General features: G+C 46.2%; 1 protein-coding gene across 9 annotated transcripts in view; it reads right to left on the bottom strand.

The window, feature by feature from the left end:
- Positions 1 to 6,285: 6,285 nt before the first annotated feature.
- Positions 6,286 to 15,561, bottom strand: part of SRGAP3 (SLIT-ROBO Rho GTPase activating protein 3) — a 252,348-nt gene continuing 243,072 nt past the window's right edge. For 6 of the 9 annotated variants that reach the window (XR_014298751.1, XM_082683050.1, XM_082683048.1 and 3 more), the window contains 2 exons: positions 14,364 to 14,691; positions 6,286 to 11,709 (listed from right to left, as the gene is read on the bottom strand). Coding sequence is in view for 7 of the 9 variants with exons in the window: in XM_082683050.1 (XP_082539176.1) it covers positions 11,296 to 11,709; positions 14,364 to 14,691 (742 nt within the window). In the remaining 2 variants the exon portion in view is untranslated. The remainder of the gene's footprint in view (positions 11,710 to 14,363; positions 14,692 to 15,561) is intronic. The other 3 variants (XR_014298752.1, XM_082683054.1, XM_082683053.1) reach the window with 1 other exon arrangement.

Genomic DNA, 15,561 nt, shown 5'->3' with positions numbered 1-15,561 from the left:
TGGTTTTAAGGGTTCAGTCTGAAGTGTGAAAAATATTTTGTACTTTGTTCTTAGGAAGAGCATAGAGTATGCACTCCATGAATATTAGCTTTATTATTAAGTTCATCCGTAGTCCATGCATAAGTGCAAAGTTTTACCGTATTTACATGAACATTTTTCTAGAGTATCAGTTAACTCTTGTTGCATAACTAATCACTCTAAAACGTAGTCACTGTAAACAAGCTCTATTTATCATTTATTATGGGTCTAGAGGATGAGAACAGCCCCTGGGATCTTCTTTGGGCAGCTCTTATTTACTGACACAGGGTTTGGGTGAGGTCGACATCAGCCTTGGAACTGGGAACTGCTGAGGCCCATGGATCTATCCTATCCCTCAGACCTGCTTCAGGAGCAGACCCGCAAGTCCATTTTGGCCAGCGTGTATTATATTGATGCTGGGGAGGTGCAGACAAAGGGAGCTTCTGCAGAGATCCCAGACAGCCTGTGTGAGCACGAAGTTAGCACGTGAAGCTGAGGAGAGCCAGCTAGAAAGAAGAAGAGAACTCTGGCCTGGAGGCAACACTCACGTTCTTATGTCCTCCTATATTTGAAGACAGTCCTTGCCTAGAGTTTCCAGTTACATGAGCCAATAAATTCTTTTTTAAAAAGCTGTTTGGGGGGTAGGAAGAGCAAGATGGAGGAAGAGTAAGAGACCTAATATCATCAGGGCCAAGGAGTTCAGCTTGATTATTATCAAACCATTTTGAACACCTACAAACTCAACAGGAGATAGAAGAGAAGAGGAGCAGCAATTCTAGGAACAGAAAAGTGTAGGAAGGTAGGACATGCAGAGAAGTTAATCTGAGGAGATATATGGGAAGATAGACCATGGAGGGAAGGGCCAGCTGCCAGCAAGCAGTGGAGCAATGGAGCACAAAATGGGAACTTTTAGAAGTCTGCTCCACTGAGAAACATTGCTCCAGAGGCTAAGCAGGGAGGTGGAGCCCTCGCAGGGACAGTGTGATCTTGGGACCCACAGGGGTCACAGGAAGACCAGGAGTGTCTGAGTGTGGCGGAGTTCCCAGATATTGGAGTGGGGAAGCCAGCTGCAGAGACAAAGCCAAGGAGTGGGCTCTCAGCTCAGGGTTACCTTAAACCATGATCCAAGGCATAGTCAGATCACTGCTCTTTGAGCAGGGACCCCACAAGTGGCTGATCTGGAGAGACCCCCTCCTTCCTCCTCCTCCAGGAGGAGCAGTGCTGGAGCACATGGCAAGAATATGCTAGGTATGGAGACTCCAAACATGGCTGTGCGCCAGAGATACAAACACTTGGTCACAGGCTGGATGAGCACAGAACACAGCTGGAAGCCAGGGAGATGGGAGGGATTGACTGCTTTTCTCTGAGGGCACACTGAGAAGCGGGGCCCTGAGCTCTCAGCTCCTCTGGGCTGGAGATTGGGAGGCTACCATTTTCATTCCTGTCCTCCAAATTTGTATAGAAAGTGTTCAGGAACAAAAGCTCCTGACACCGAACCCAAGCAGATTACTTAGCCTGGCCCCTGGCAAGGGCCGTGCAATTCTGCCGTGGGCAAAGACATTTGAGAATCACTGCAACAAGCCCCTCTCCCAGAAGATCAGCAAGAACATCTAGCCAAGATCAAGTTTACCCATCAATGAGAACTGCAGAACTCCAGAGCTAGGAAAATGCAACACATAGAATTCATGGCTTTTTCCCCATGATTCTTTAGTCTTTTGAAGTTAAATTTTTAATTTTATTTTTTTATTATTCTATTTTTTAAAATCTTTCCTCTTTCCTATTTTAATGTTTTTAAAACTATTTTACCTTATCATTACCTTTTTAAAAATCTTTTAAAATTTTTGTTGTTATAGTCATATATCCTATCACTTCATTGACTTAACCTTGTTTTTTTGTATACATATAGATTTTTCTTTCTTTAAAATTTTGGGGCAGTTTCTTCTAACAGATCAAAATATATCCAAAATCTAGCTCATGGCTTTGTTCTCCAGCCTGAATACATTCTTTCTCTCTCTCTCTTTTTTTTTTTTTTTCTTTTTTCAACCAACTTCTTATCAATTCCTTTTTTAGAATCTTCTTTAATTTTCATCTTTACAGTCATATTCCATCCATTCATCATGTTTACCCTTATTTATATATATACATATGTTTTTCTTTCTTTAAAATTTTGGGAGGCAGTTTCTTCTAGCACACCAAAATACACCCAAAATCAAGTGTGTGGCTCTGTTCTATTCACCAGTCTAATATATAAATGTGTGTGTGTGTGTGTGTGTGTGTGTGTATATATATATATATTCAACCTGGGGTCATTGCTACCCTTTTAGTATTTTGTTCTCTCATTCATCTATTCTTATCTGGATAAAATGACAAGGTGGAAAAACTCAAGTAAAAAAAAAAAAAAAAAAAAAGAAAAAAGAACAAGAACAAGAACAAGAGGCAGTACTGATGGCTAGGGACCCAACCCTACTAATGTAAGATGTCATATCTAGAGTTCAGAATGACAATTATCAAGGTGCTAGCTGGGCTTGAAAAAACCATGGAAGATACTAGAGAATCCCTTTCTGGAGAAACAAGATTTCTGAAGAAATAAAAGAACTAAAATCTAACCATGTTGAAATCAAAAAGCTATTAATGAGGTGCAGTCAAAAATGGAGGCTCTTACTATTACGATAAATGAGGCAGAAAAGAGAATTAGTGATCTAGAAGATCAAATGATGGAGAATAAAGAAGCTGAGAAAGAGAAAAATAAATAACTAATGGACCACAAGGGGAGAATTCAAGAGATAAGTGATACCATAAGACAAAACAATATTAGAATAATTGGGATCCCAGAAGAAGAAGAAAGAGAGAGGGGGGCAGAAAGAATATTGGAGCAAATTTCCCTAATTTGGCAAAGGGAACAAACATCAAAATCCAGGAGGCACAAAGAATCCCCCCTCAAAATCAATAAAAATAGGTCCACACCCCATCATGTAATAGTAAAACTTACAAGTCTCAGAGACAAAGAGAAAATCCTGAAAGCAGCCCAGGACAAGAGGTCTATAACATACAATGGTAGAAATATTAGATAGACCTATTCACAGAGACTTTGCAGGCCAGAAAGGACTGGCATGATACATTCAGAGCACTAAACGAGGAAAATAGGCAGCCAAGAATACTATATCCAGCTAGGATGTCATTGAAAATAGAAGGAGAGATAAAAATCTTGCAGGACAAACAAAAGCTAAAAGAATTTGCAAACACCAAACCAGCCCTACAGGAAATATTGAAAGGGGTCCTCTAAGCAAATAGAGAACCTAGAAGTAACAGACCAGAAAGGAACAGAAACAATATACAGTAACAGTCACATTACAGGCAATACAATGGCACTAAATTCATATCTTTCAGTAGTTACCCTGAATGTAAATGAGCTAAATGCCCCAATCAAAAGACAGGGGGTATCAGAATGGATCAAAAAACAAGACCCACTGATATGCTGTCTGCAAAAAACTCTTTTTAGACCCAAAGACACATCCAGATTTAAAGTGAGGGGGTGGAAAAGAATTTACCATGCTAATGGACATCAAAAGAAAGCTGGGTGGCAATCCTTATATCAGAACAATTAGATTTTAAGCCAAAGACTCTAATAAGAGATAAAGAAGGACACTATATCATACTTAACAGGTCTGTCCAACAAGAAGATCTAACAATTTTAAATATCTATGCCCCTAATATGGGAGCAGCCAATTATATAAGCCACTTAATAACAAAATTAAAGAAACACATCAACAATAATACAGTAATAGTAGGGGACTTTAACCCAAATACATGGAGGCTAAACAGCATCCTACTAAAGAATGAATGAGTCAGCCAGGAAATTAAAGAAGAATTGAAAAAATTCATGGAAACAAATGATAATAAAACACAACTGTTTAAAATCTGTGGGACAGAGCAAAGGCAGTCCTGAGAGCAAAATATATAGTGATACAAGCCTTTTTCAAGAAACAAGAAAGGTCTCAAGTACACAACCTAACCCTACACCTAAAGGAGCTGGAGAAAGAACAGCAAAGAAAGCCTAAACCTAGCAGGAGAAGAGAAATAATAAAGATCAGAGCAGAAATCAATGAAATAGAAACAAACAAAAAAAAATAGTAGAACAAATCAATGAGACTAGGAGCTGGTTCTTTGAAAGAATTAATAAGATTGATAAACCTCTGGTCAGACTTATCAAAAAGAAAAGAGAAAGGACCCAAATAAATAAAATCATGAATGAAAGAGGAGAGATCAAAACCAACACCAAAGAAATACAAACAATTATAAGAACTATTATGAGCAACTACATGCCAGCAAATTTGACAGTCTGGAAGAAATGGATGCATTCCTAGAGATGTATAAACTATCAAAACTGAACCAGGAAGAAATAGAAAACCTCAACAGACCCATAACCAGTAAGGAGATTGAAAAATCTTTCCCCCTCCCCCCCCCCCAAAAGAAAGAAAGAACGAAAGAAAAGAAAAGAGAAAGAAAGAAAGAAATCTTCCAACAAACAAAAACCCAAGGCCAGATGGCTTCCCAGGGGAATTCTACCAAACATTTAAAGAATTAATACCTATTCTGAAACTCTTTCCAAAAATAGAAATGGAAGAAAAACTTCCAAACTGTTTTTATGAAGCCAGCATTACTTTGATCCTAAAACCAGACAAAGACCCCATCAAAAAGAATTACAGGCCAATACCCTTGATGAACAGGGACACAAAATACTGGTCAATAGGATCCAACAATACATTAAAGGATTAAAAGGATTTTTCACCAGGGATTTATTCCTGGGCTTTAAGGTTGGCTCAACATCCACAAATAAATCAATGTGATACAATACATTAAAAAAAGAAAGAACAAGAACCATTTGATACTCTCAAGATGCTGAAAAAGCATTTGACAAAGCATCCTTTCTTGATCAAAACTCTTCACAATGTTGGGATAGAAGATACATATCTCAATATCACATAAGCCATCTATAAAAAACCCATCCTCAATGGAGAATATCATCCTCAATGGGGAAAATTGAGAGCTTTCCTCTAAGGTCAGGAACATGGCAGGGCTGTCCATTATCACAACTGTCATTCAACATAGTACTAGAAGTCCTAGCCTTGGCAATCCGACAACAAAAAGAAATATAATGCAGGGGCACCTGGGTGGCTCAGTGGGTTAAAGCCTCTGCCTTCGGCTCAGGTCATGATCCCAGGGTCCTGGGATCAAGCCCCGCATCGGGCTCTCTGCTCGGCAGGGAACCTGCTTCCCTCTCTCTCTCTGCCTGCCTCTCTGCCTACTTGTGCTCTCACTCTCTCTCTATGTGTCAAATAAATAAAATCAGAAAGAAAGAAAGAAAGAAAGAAAGAAAGAAAGAAAGAAAGAAAGAAAGAAAGAAAGAAAGAAAGAGGGGAAGAAAGAAAGAGAAAGAAAGAAAGGAAGAAAGAAAGGAAGGAAGGAAGGAAGGAAGGAAGAAAGAAAGGAAGGAAGAAAGGAAGGAAGGAAAGGCCTGGAGGCTTCTTGGACTGTAGCAGGCTGCACACTACCTTAATCATGGGATGCCACCATCCACGCTGGTGTAATGGACATGCTCAATGACAGGCAGTACAATGAACTTGTACGGAGCATGGCTTTGGACTCAGACTGGGCTCCTTCACTTCCTAGCTTAGCCTTGAGCGAGCCACCTAACCTCTTAGATCCTCATTTCCCCATGTGCAGAATATGATTTACGAAGGGTACTTACCTTCAATAACCATTGTGAGAATTTGCTGAGAAAATGCATGTAAAGGGCTTTAATCTAGTGCCTGGGACAGAAGTAAGTGATCAATAAACACTACACACACACACACACACACACACACACACATTAAAAAAAAAAAATCCAAGTGGCAGTATCACATGTGTGAAGACACAAATGCTAAAATGTTGCATATGCCTTCACAGGGAACTCGTATCCTGTGGCCTCTGGTGACCTGTCTTAAATTTCTGAAGACACTCTTGCAGATGAGAGCTCCTTCTCCCATTTGCCCTTGTTTTGACATTTCCAGCTTCTGGCCTTCCCAGAGGGCCTCCCACAATGACATTTCTCAATTAGCTCTACCACTGAAGCAGTCCTCCTTGGAACCTTGGTTTCCCCCTCGTTGGATCTGAGCTAAAGGAGATTCAGGGACGGTTCCCAGAGAAAGCACACAGAAACAACCTTCTGGGAGCTCCCCACCCCCCGGATGTCACCTCGCCCTTCCAAAAAGCCACAGGAACATGTTTGAGAAAAGTTAAGCTGTTTTATTTCACAGGATAGCTCCACGTCAAACCAGCAGGCACCATCAGAATACGCAACAGAGGATCCAATCAGACACTCTATAGGACGGGCGTTTGGTTGTTAAGGTAGAGAAACGATATCTGGAAGAGGGTGACACTTATCATCACGTGGGGACAGGCAACCAGCAATTTCCTAGGGTTGTTTTCTTTTTTTTTTTTCTTTTTCTTTTTTTTTTTTTTTTTCCTGACACAGTCTGGGGAGGAAGGAAACCAAAGGAAACTAAATTGACCAGCCACTCTGAAGCAATCAGAACCAAATCTATTGCCAAACCGTGTAAACAGTCACACTGCCCAGAACTCGAGTCTGAGCCGAAACTCTAGCCAGAATCTACTTCCGTCTAAGGAAGGCAAAGTGCACTCTGGTTGCTCTGGTTCAAGGAACAGCTTTGTTATTTGCCTGGGACAGTTCACACAGGAAGGAGGTGTTGGCAAGGGGCAGCGGTGGTCATTCGGCCAGTCCCAGAGGATGGGAGAGCGGGATGCTGGCAAGATCGACCTCAGAGAAGCCAGGAGGAGTCCGACACAACAGCGAAGTCCCTTCGCTCAGCTCCCCCGGGACAGCTTTGGGTATGTGGGGAATTCTCTACACGGCTGCTCCGAGGAGAGGAGGCCCCAGAGAACCGGGGAAGTTGACATGAAACATCAGCATTAGCTCTGCATAGCAGAAAATCAGCTAAGCAACACCTCGCTCACCCCCTCCTGCCCTGTCCTCCCCGCCCGTCCTCCCCAGGCCAGCGGGGGGGCCCCCCTGCCATGGTTGTGAGCCAGCCACTCTTCTTTCTGGGATTCTCAGGAGAATGAGGCATTTGCTCGAGTGTGGAACCATCTGGATGTGTGAAAAGTTAGGAATAGAAAGACTGAGAGGAAGAACCATCACATTAGTCCTTGTGGTTTTCCATCAGCCGAGTACGTGTGCTGAGTGCCAAGGAGCCACCAGGCCACAGGAAGTCCTCTGCATTCATGCCTCCTGAATGAGAAAGAAATATACCCAACAAGGCACTCCAAGGGACTCCAACAGAGAGGCTGGCCCCACATAAGGCCCTTCCCCACATTGGCTCCCCTTCGTGTACCACAACCCAGTTCCGAAGTGTTTATAAGGCAGATCTCTGAGCTGCTGGTTCCAGCCGGGAGCCAAATGCTGGCTCCGTTTCCCTGCGTCTCTTCCCACTCGGATTTCTTCATTGAATAGAAACCTTTCATCCCTTGGGAATCCATTTCTCTCCTGCCCCTTGGCCTGGTGACCTCAGAGAAAGACTCCCAAGTCTAATTCCCAAGCTTACAATTCCCTCCAGTTGTGCGCTCTGTCCGGGGTTCAAAAGGCGCTTCAAGGTGAGAAATCGTTAGCACTGAAAACAAGGAAAGGCAAGAATTTTTCATAGAATCCCACAGCTCAGAGCAGCTCTTTAAGAGGAAGGGGAATAAAGGGAGAGAGGGAGAGTGGGGTAGGAAGCACTGCTTGTTCTCAATTTTATCGGAGAAAGGTCTTTAGCGGTGGCTGGGCCCCAAGGCCCAGAAACTAGACCAGGAATGAATTGTCTTTGGTCAGTTTTAAATGAACATCTTGCTGGTTCATTCCTAAAATAGACTAAACATCAGTTACACTTAAATACAGAAAGCTTGACCTCAGGGTAAGTTGAAGGTTAAGAAAAGAAATCATTCCGTGAAGAAAAAAAATAAAATAAAATGCCCGTTATCAACGAACTGATCAGTATAGCTCTCAGTAATGGCGATGAACAAGTAGGTAAACACCACTCCCCCTTGTACAATTGGTTATATTGAGGACTACTAACTAGGTTACTACATTTCCCCCACACTCACTGTACAGTTAGGTTTCTTGTATTTGTTTTTTACACTGATCTATCTACTAGGTGCAAAGATTTGGTGAGTGGCATTGGCTATAATTTAATCGTAGCCTTTTAAAAAATTACAGTTTCACATTTTAACAGTTACTTTCCAGCATTTAAGCAAATACAGCAATATAGAGTGGACTAACACAGGCAGGAGTCAGGAAGAGAATGCCAGTGCTCCGTGACCGTGGATGGGACGGGGTGGCACGTGGAGGGTGGCAGAGACATGCATAGTGCCGAATGAGGAAGTGGGGGGCGGGCGTGGTGCAGGAAAGGATTTTTCCATTTGGTTCTGTGTCAGGAATCGGATCTGGGGCTGGATGAGTGGGGTGTGAGCTTCCCTAAATGTGAACTCATCAGCCGTTTCCCAATGGAAAAATAGATGCTCAAAGAAAACAGCTAAGGCTCTGCCTTTAGGTCATTTGGTTAAGGGCAGATCCATTTACAGGAAGGAAAAGATGCAGTCAATTCATAGGAAAAGCCACATGGTCTGACCGGTGTTCTGTATATCAAGCAACAGATTCGTCAACTCAGATTTTCTCTTTTCATCTTGTGGTCATGGCAGAGAATGTGACATTTTGCACAGGAGGCTTCTGCATTAAGGTGTGGGAGTATCTCTGGGGTAGAAATGAGAGGCCTGTGTCCTGGCTGGACAGCATAGCGTCCTTGCAAGGAAGTCCCTGACACGGCCCTCACTGCCAGGCATCCATTAAATCTTGGGCACGTCACAGCACATCCCAAGGCCTTGCTTTCTTTGCTAAGCTATAAAATGGGGATGTCATCATTTGCTCAACAACGGAGGGGCTCCTAGCTGGTTCTGAGGCTCTTTCATTTCCGGGAGCTCAAACAGAATGGTTGGTTTTAGGCTAAACAGGGAGGTCGAGTTTGTCACTGATCTCTGACACTCTTTTTGTGCCCTTTCTCAACTTTTCCACTGAATGTGCAAACTGCCTCTGACAAAATGTAATGGCTTACCACTCCCACACACCCAGGTAGTAGTGACTTCATAGGTCCCTCCCCCTGGGGTGTATGTACCTTTTTATGGAGGACCAGAGGAGAGGGCAACACTTAATCCAGTGGGCTGAAATGGTCATGACAGAATTTCAAGCATCAGTAAGTGGTATCTCTGTAGGGCTGTGCTGGAGGGCTCCTATGAAACTGTTAGGAAAATTCCACCACCCAGTTCTCAAATGCCACTAGGAGACTTCAAAAGGAAGGTCCTGGATGGGTTTTGATCTAAAAGACTTACCTTACTAATGATAATGAAAAGAGCAATCATGTTGGCACAGTGCTTTCCAGCTTAGAGCTTTGCTCCTTTACATTTTACCTTTATTGCCTTCATTTTCTGGAGCAGGAAACTGGGGCTCAATGAGGTGGAGTGACGTGTCCAGAGTCCCCCAGCTCCTATGGGGTGGGGACTGAGACTCAAAACACAGGACTTCTGATTCCAAACCACAGCCACGGAGACACACTCAGAGGCCTCAGGGAAAAGAAAGGAAGCTTGAGAACAATAAGGAGGAGACCCTTGGCTTGGCATGAGGGGATGAATAAAAGTGGTCCCCATAGGATCTGACCTGTCTGTGTTCTGTTAGCCAGAAACAGCCTATCTCTGGAAAACAAAGAGATCAAAAGAGGAAGTAAAATGGAACAAGAGTGATCCAGAAGGCCTTTTCCCAGGTGAGAAGCAGAAGTCTCCTCCTCATTCCGAGAAGTCACTCACCTCGGTTCTATCACCATATTTTGTAATTACATTAAATGCTCTGGAGGTGGTGGGAGGGGGTGGGGAGCAGCGGTTGGGAAGGGAAGGGGAGAGAGGGAAGCCATTTCACCTGCATAAGCTCAACCAGAGTGTTTTCTGGGTCAGAAAGGACGGCCCCTCTCTGGCCCCTGCTGACAGGCTCCTGCGCCTCACGCAGGAGGGCAACAGTCAAAGTGGGTCACATACTGATTTTAAATTAAAATGATATGACTGAAAGCCTCCTTGCCTGTTTAGTTCCAGATCTGACACAGTATAATTAGTAGAAAGAAGAAAAGAAAAATTAAATATTTTGAAAATGGTATAAGTTAAACCTCTATAGTTACCACAGGTTTATTCCTACAGCGTGTCTAGGTTTTGAAGTGTTTCACACCACTGTTTTTTTCTTTTTCCCAACCACACAGAACACTGTGCTACGACAGGGCTTAGGTTCTCACTATCCCCTTTATCTACGTACAAACACAAGGATGTTTGTGGTCGGGGCTATCTCACCAACACCCTCCCGGGACTTCGGGGGTACAGTTGGCCCTCGGCCTCCGGGTGGAAAGGCAGGGTCTCTGGGGTGGACGGGGGGGTTCTGTGAAGGGTTCCCCACCTCTAGGAGCAGCCTGCTTGGGGTACTGCCTGCCCCACCCTTCCGTTAGGGGCAGACTGTTCTGGAAGGCCACAACTTCTGGAGACAGTGGGAGACTATTTTTGTGTGTTTTTCTGCAAGTTAGTGGTGTATTGCTTCATTCGCAGTCACTGAGGCCTCTAAATTCTCCCAGAAAGGTCCCTGCAAGTCCCACCAAGTAACTCAGCGGGAGGTGTTTGGTGGCATGGGTCTGAGGTAAATCTAAGTTTCATAAAAAGAAAAAAGGAGATCCTATATACATTTAGTCATGTGTCCAGATCTAGTATATGTATATAGATGCATAAATATATATATATACACACACCTACAGACACATACATACATATATGTGTGTATATATGCACACATATATATATACACACATATTTATGTATGCAGAGAGAACGTCGAGAGAATAATTTTCCAGTGACCATATGCCGGGAAGCCATCGGCCATTTTGCCCCAAGCTCAGGAGATGCTCTAGGGGGGCCTCCTGCTCCTGCAGCCCACTGGGGAGCCTGCTTACACACAGGAGGTCTGTGGGATTTACATGGCTGAACGTGAGCTGTGGCCAGCATCTGGGCCTCAGCTCTGCACAGACGTGCTTCCAGGCGACCTTCTGGTCCCTGCCGGACAAGGCCAGGAGCCCCGGGAAGGCCGCGGAAGTCTGAGAGGCCAGCCTCAGCTGTGGCGGGCCACGCACAGCGGGCCAGGGTGGTGCCGCCCCCTCCTGTAGGTCACATGGTGCCCGACTTGTCCGCTGAGCTGTTGGGGAACATCTTCTCGGTGGGCGTGACAGCCGGGCTGCCCACACCCGAGCTGCTGCTGCTGCTGGAGCGATGCTGCACCACCGGCCGCACGGGCCGCATGGGAGGCGGGCGCAGCTGCGCGCCGGCCAGACGGGCAGACAGGGCCGGCTTGAAGGTGGTCATCATCTCGGTGGATGAGCTGCTGCTGCGGCGCATGGCGGCGTCTGGGTCGCGGATGACGATGGTGTGCAGGGGGCTGGCGGGCTCTGAGCTGATGGGGCCCGGCGGGTTCTTCAGGGGCTCCAGGGTGTCCAGCACCACATCTGGCGCCTGCTTGACTGTGTTCTGTCTCTCGAGCTCCCGCAACTCGTGCAGAGCTGTGCTCATGGTCTTCTCGATGTCCTGCCGAGGGAAAGAGCTCTGGTCAGCACAGAGGCTGGAGGCCTGGGCTCCAGGCCTTCTGCAGCTGCTACTCGGCCTATGAGCTTCTTAGGGAGGTGTCGGCACACATGAGCCCCATGGCTGGGATGGAGGTGAAACCTCTAGGGTGTCCTACGACCACAAGGAGGGAATCCATGTGGGCATCACCTGCGCACTTGCCTGCACAGGCGGCAGACTGCAGTGAGGGCAGGTGAGACTACTGGTAGGCTCTGGAGTCAGACAGACACGGGTTCCAACCGTGGCTCTGCTTCTTCCTCGCTAGGTGACTTTGGGCAAGTTAGCTCACCTTTCTGAGCCTCAGAATCCTCATTTGTGAATACAGATCATGGTAACACGACCTCAGGGGGCTGATGAGTATGTTACATGATACAGTCCCTGTGAAGAGGTTGGCATGGCTCCTGATGGTAAGCACACATTATCAATGATAATGGCAGTAACAGTGGTAATGACAGAGCACCAATCCAAGCCCTTTCTTTTTGCAGCTCATTTAATCATCACACTTATAAGGTAGGAACTACCATTATGCTCATTTTGCACATGAGAAAATTGAAGCTCTGCCTGGTTGAGCAACTTGCTTAAGGTTACACAGCTAGTTACTAATATAGCCCAAGTCTCAACTTAGAGCCCAGGTCCCTAACCATTATTGTTATTTTTAAAAATATATTTATTTATTTGAGTAATCTCTGCCCCCAGTATGGGGCTTGAACTCAACCCTGAAATCAAGAGTTGCACACACTTCCAACTGAGCCCGCAAAGCACCCTACAATTATTGTTTTTTTAAAAAAAATATTCTCACCCATTGAAAAATTCCTTGGTGGTTATATATTAGAATATCCCACAATGATCACTCCAGAATAATGCAACTGTCACATTCTTCTCTGTATTGTAATCAGAAAAGTTTGCTTTTTTCAAAAATATAAATTTTAAAAAGCAACAAAACCTCTCTCACCTGCCTATGTAACTCCTGGAGAGTAAGGGCTCACCAGAAGGAGAGCACTTTGAATGCCACAGAGACCCACTGAGGTAGTCCAGGAACTGGGTGCTGTGGGGCTGCCTGGTGGACTGGGCTCATCATTCCACCTTCCCAGGGCTCCTGTTCCTCCTTGAGCCAGGAGGGGGCGCTGCAGCTGGACGTCAGCTTCCGAAACAGGAGCTCTGAGCTAGGGCAAAGGGCCTGGATTTTTTAGCAGGAAAACCCCTCTGCCATTTGCTGGCTGTGTAACCTTGGACAAGTCTTGGGCTCTCTGCACCATGCTTTGCTTCTCTGCTGAAGCCTTCACTGTGAAGATGGGATGAGATAATGGATGGGATGGAACTTTGGGAACTGCCTGGCAGTGGTTCCACACTCCCTTTAGCCAGAGATCTTGGCTCATACAGCTATTACACGGATGCCTGCACACAAATGGGGCACAGACCAATCAGCCTGGCTGCTGAGGGGACAACAGGGAATATTACTTAAAACCACTGCAGGATGGGGCAGTGCACAACCCCTGGTGACTCTGAGCACTATTAGGACACATTGCCTTTTCTACCCTGAGGCAAAGCCAGAAAAATTGCAAGTCTGGTCACACTGATGGAGTTGGGACCTGGAGATGTTCTTCCGGCCCCTTTACCCTCTCTACTCCCCAGCCCATAGGTGGCGTCCTGCCTGCCCTGGGCCCCTCAAACAGGCTCCAGTCTGGCACAGGCAGGATCCCTGCCTATCCCTTTTGCTAAGAGACTCTGGTCAACGGCTAGTAACTTTTATGCTTCTTCATGACATTTTATCCCTTGCCTAGAACACTAGCTACTTTAAGAATGGGATTTTTGTTCTTTTACCCAAAGGATTAGCTGTGGGGGACTGTCTATATGAGGGGAGAGACGGCAATCCTCTCCCCATCTTTACTATATCCCAGCCCGGCAGTGATAACTCCCGCTTTCTGTGCCCCGTTCGCTTAAATGAAGTCCCCTATGGACTTCACTGTTCTCTCTGCAGTGCTCCAGCATGAACTGCAAGGTAATACCGTAAAAAATAAATGAAATGGTTACCCCTCTACCACCATCCCCACCACCACTCTACCCTGGCAGAATGTGAGCCAGAAAGACAGAAAGCTCAGAGAAAGAGCAGCTGAGTGGTTTAGGCATGAGCCTTGCATTAGTCTGAGAGATAATGCAGCAATCTGCAGAGTGGGGCTGCAGAAAGGCGCTCTGGGAAGATGGGACAGCCAGGGGCAGGGTCTGGGGCTATTTTAGGTCATCACTGTACTGTCGGTGCCTAGTGCAGTGACTGGCACACAACAGTGGCTCAATCAATATTTGTCAATAAAGGAATGAATGAATGAACAGATGAATGAATGAATGATCAGACGAATGAACGAATGAATAACTCAAACTGAGCCATCTTGTGGAGACACCTGTCATTACCGCATCCCTCTCACCAGCCCGCCCCCAGGGCAGGCATGCTGCACCCATCCAGCTTCTGCTCCCCTGGGGAGGCCAGCAGGAGGACAGGAAGCCAGTTTGCTTAACCTTGAGCCTGGCGTGAAGGGCAAAGTGGCTCCCCAGTCTGCAGGTTCCCACCCGGCCGCCCACTGGGGTTCTCAGCTGGCCCAGCCTGCGTTCCCACTGGCCCTTACTTCTGCCAGGGCCTCAGCCTCCAGGGACTTGTGGTCCCCCAGGCTGCTGTGCCTGGTGGAGCCGCATGTTGACCTCATCGAGTGCCCTTCCGAGAGAGCCTTCTTGTCAGGGTAGTTGATGCTGCCGGCACTCCCAAATGTCGCCATCCTCCGCTTCTCAGGGCTCTCGATCCTCCCCCGGGTGAGGGGGATTTTGTGGGGGCTGCTGGGGCAGGCGGCGGCCCGGGGTGGCGTGTCTATGCTGGGGCCCAGGCCCCGGGGTGGGCTGTGGGTGTCGCCCCCGCTTCGGCGCCTGGGGATGGCCGCTCCGTCAGATCGTAACCGCACTCTGCAAAGGAGCCAGGGGGCAGGGGCATGGGGCAGAGGTCAACCCTGGCAAGTCTCAGAATGGATCAGCTAATCCCAGGCCACATACTACACACTAGTCTAGGGAGCAGGTATAGTAAAGCCTCATTCAGCCAAACTCAATCACGCAACAAAAGCACAGCCCGAGTAGGTAACTCAGTGGCAAGGAGCAGGTTTAATCTGCACACGCGAAGGAATCAGAAGCATTCTGCTTTCCAAACTGTAGACGGTGGTGCTACTAATTACAAAATGAATCTTGTCTACACGTCAAGGCCAGGAGAATTTCAACCTGAGAATGCTTTGGTGATGGTTAGTTGGGCTCATGATATGTTCTTAAGTGGTTCAGACATTTCCATGATTCTGAAGGACTTCTTAATTGGTCTGAAGCATTGAGGCTTGACTGTACCGAAAAGTCACCAGCTCCCGCAAGCACAGGAGGGGGACCCTGGGAACTAAACATAGTCCAGTGTTGTCGCCCACCCCCAATCTCCCCAGCAAAGGGCAATTTCTATGAGGCTTTTCCAGATCTTGGAAAACTAGGTATTTGGGAGTGAAAACTCAACATGCCTTGTCCATGCATCTGGCTACCTTTCACTCTTTAGGGAGGCTCTGTGAGAGTGAAAAGGGGACTAGAGTATCTGTCAGGAGGATGGGCTTTGTCACGAACTTTCCTGTGTCCTCTTTCAGACCTACTTTATTGATCTGGTAAATGGGCATAACATTCCCTGCCCACCTTCCAGGGAGCTTTGGTGGGTGTGAAAGCACTCTGAAGATAACAGGCTCCACCCATAGGCGATTTTGCCACATTCTAGGGAGGTCAACAAAGATTTGAAGGGAGGGGAGGCTAGAAGTG

The sequence above is a fragment of the Mustela nivalis genome (genome assembly GCF_964662115.1).
Source record: "Mustela nivalis genome assembly, chromosome: 1".
Classification (NCBI taxonomy): Eukaryota; Metazoa; Chordata; class Mammalia; order Carnivora; family Mustelidae; genus Mustela; species Mustela nivalis.
The sequence above is the reverse complement of the archived record's forward strand: the minus strand, read 5'-3'. Positions and strand labels throughout refer to the sequence as shown.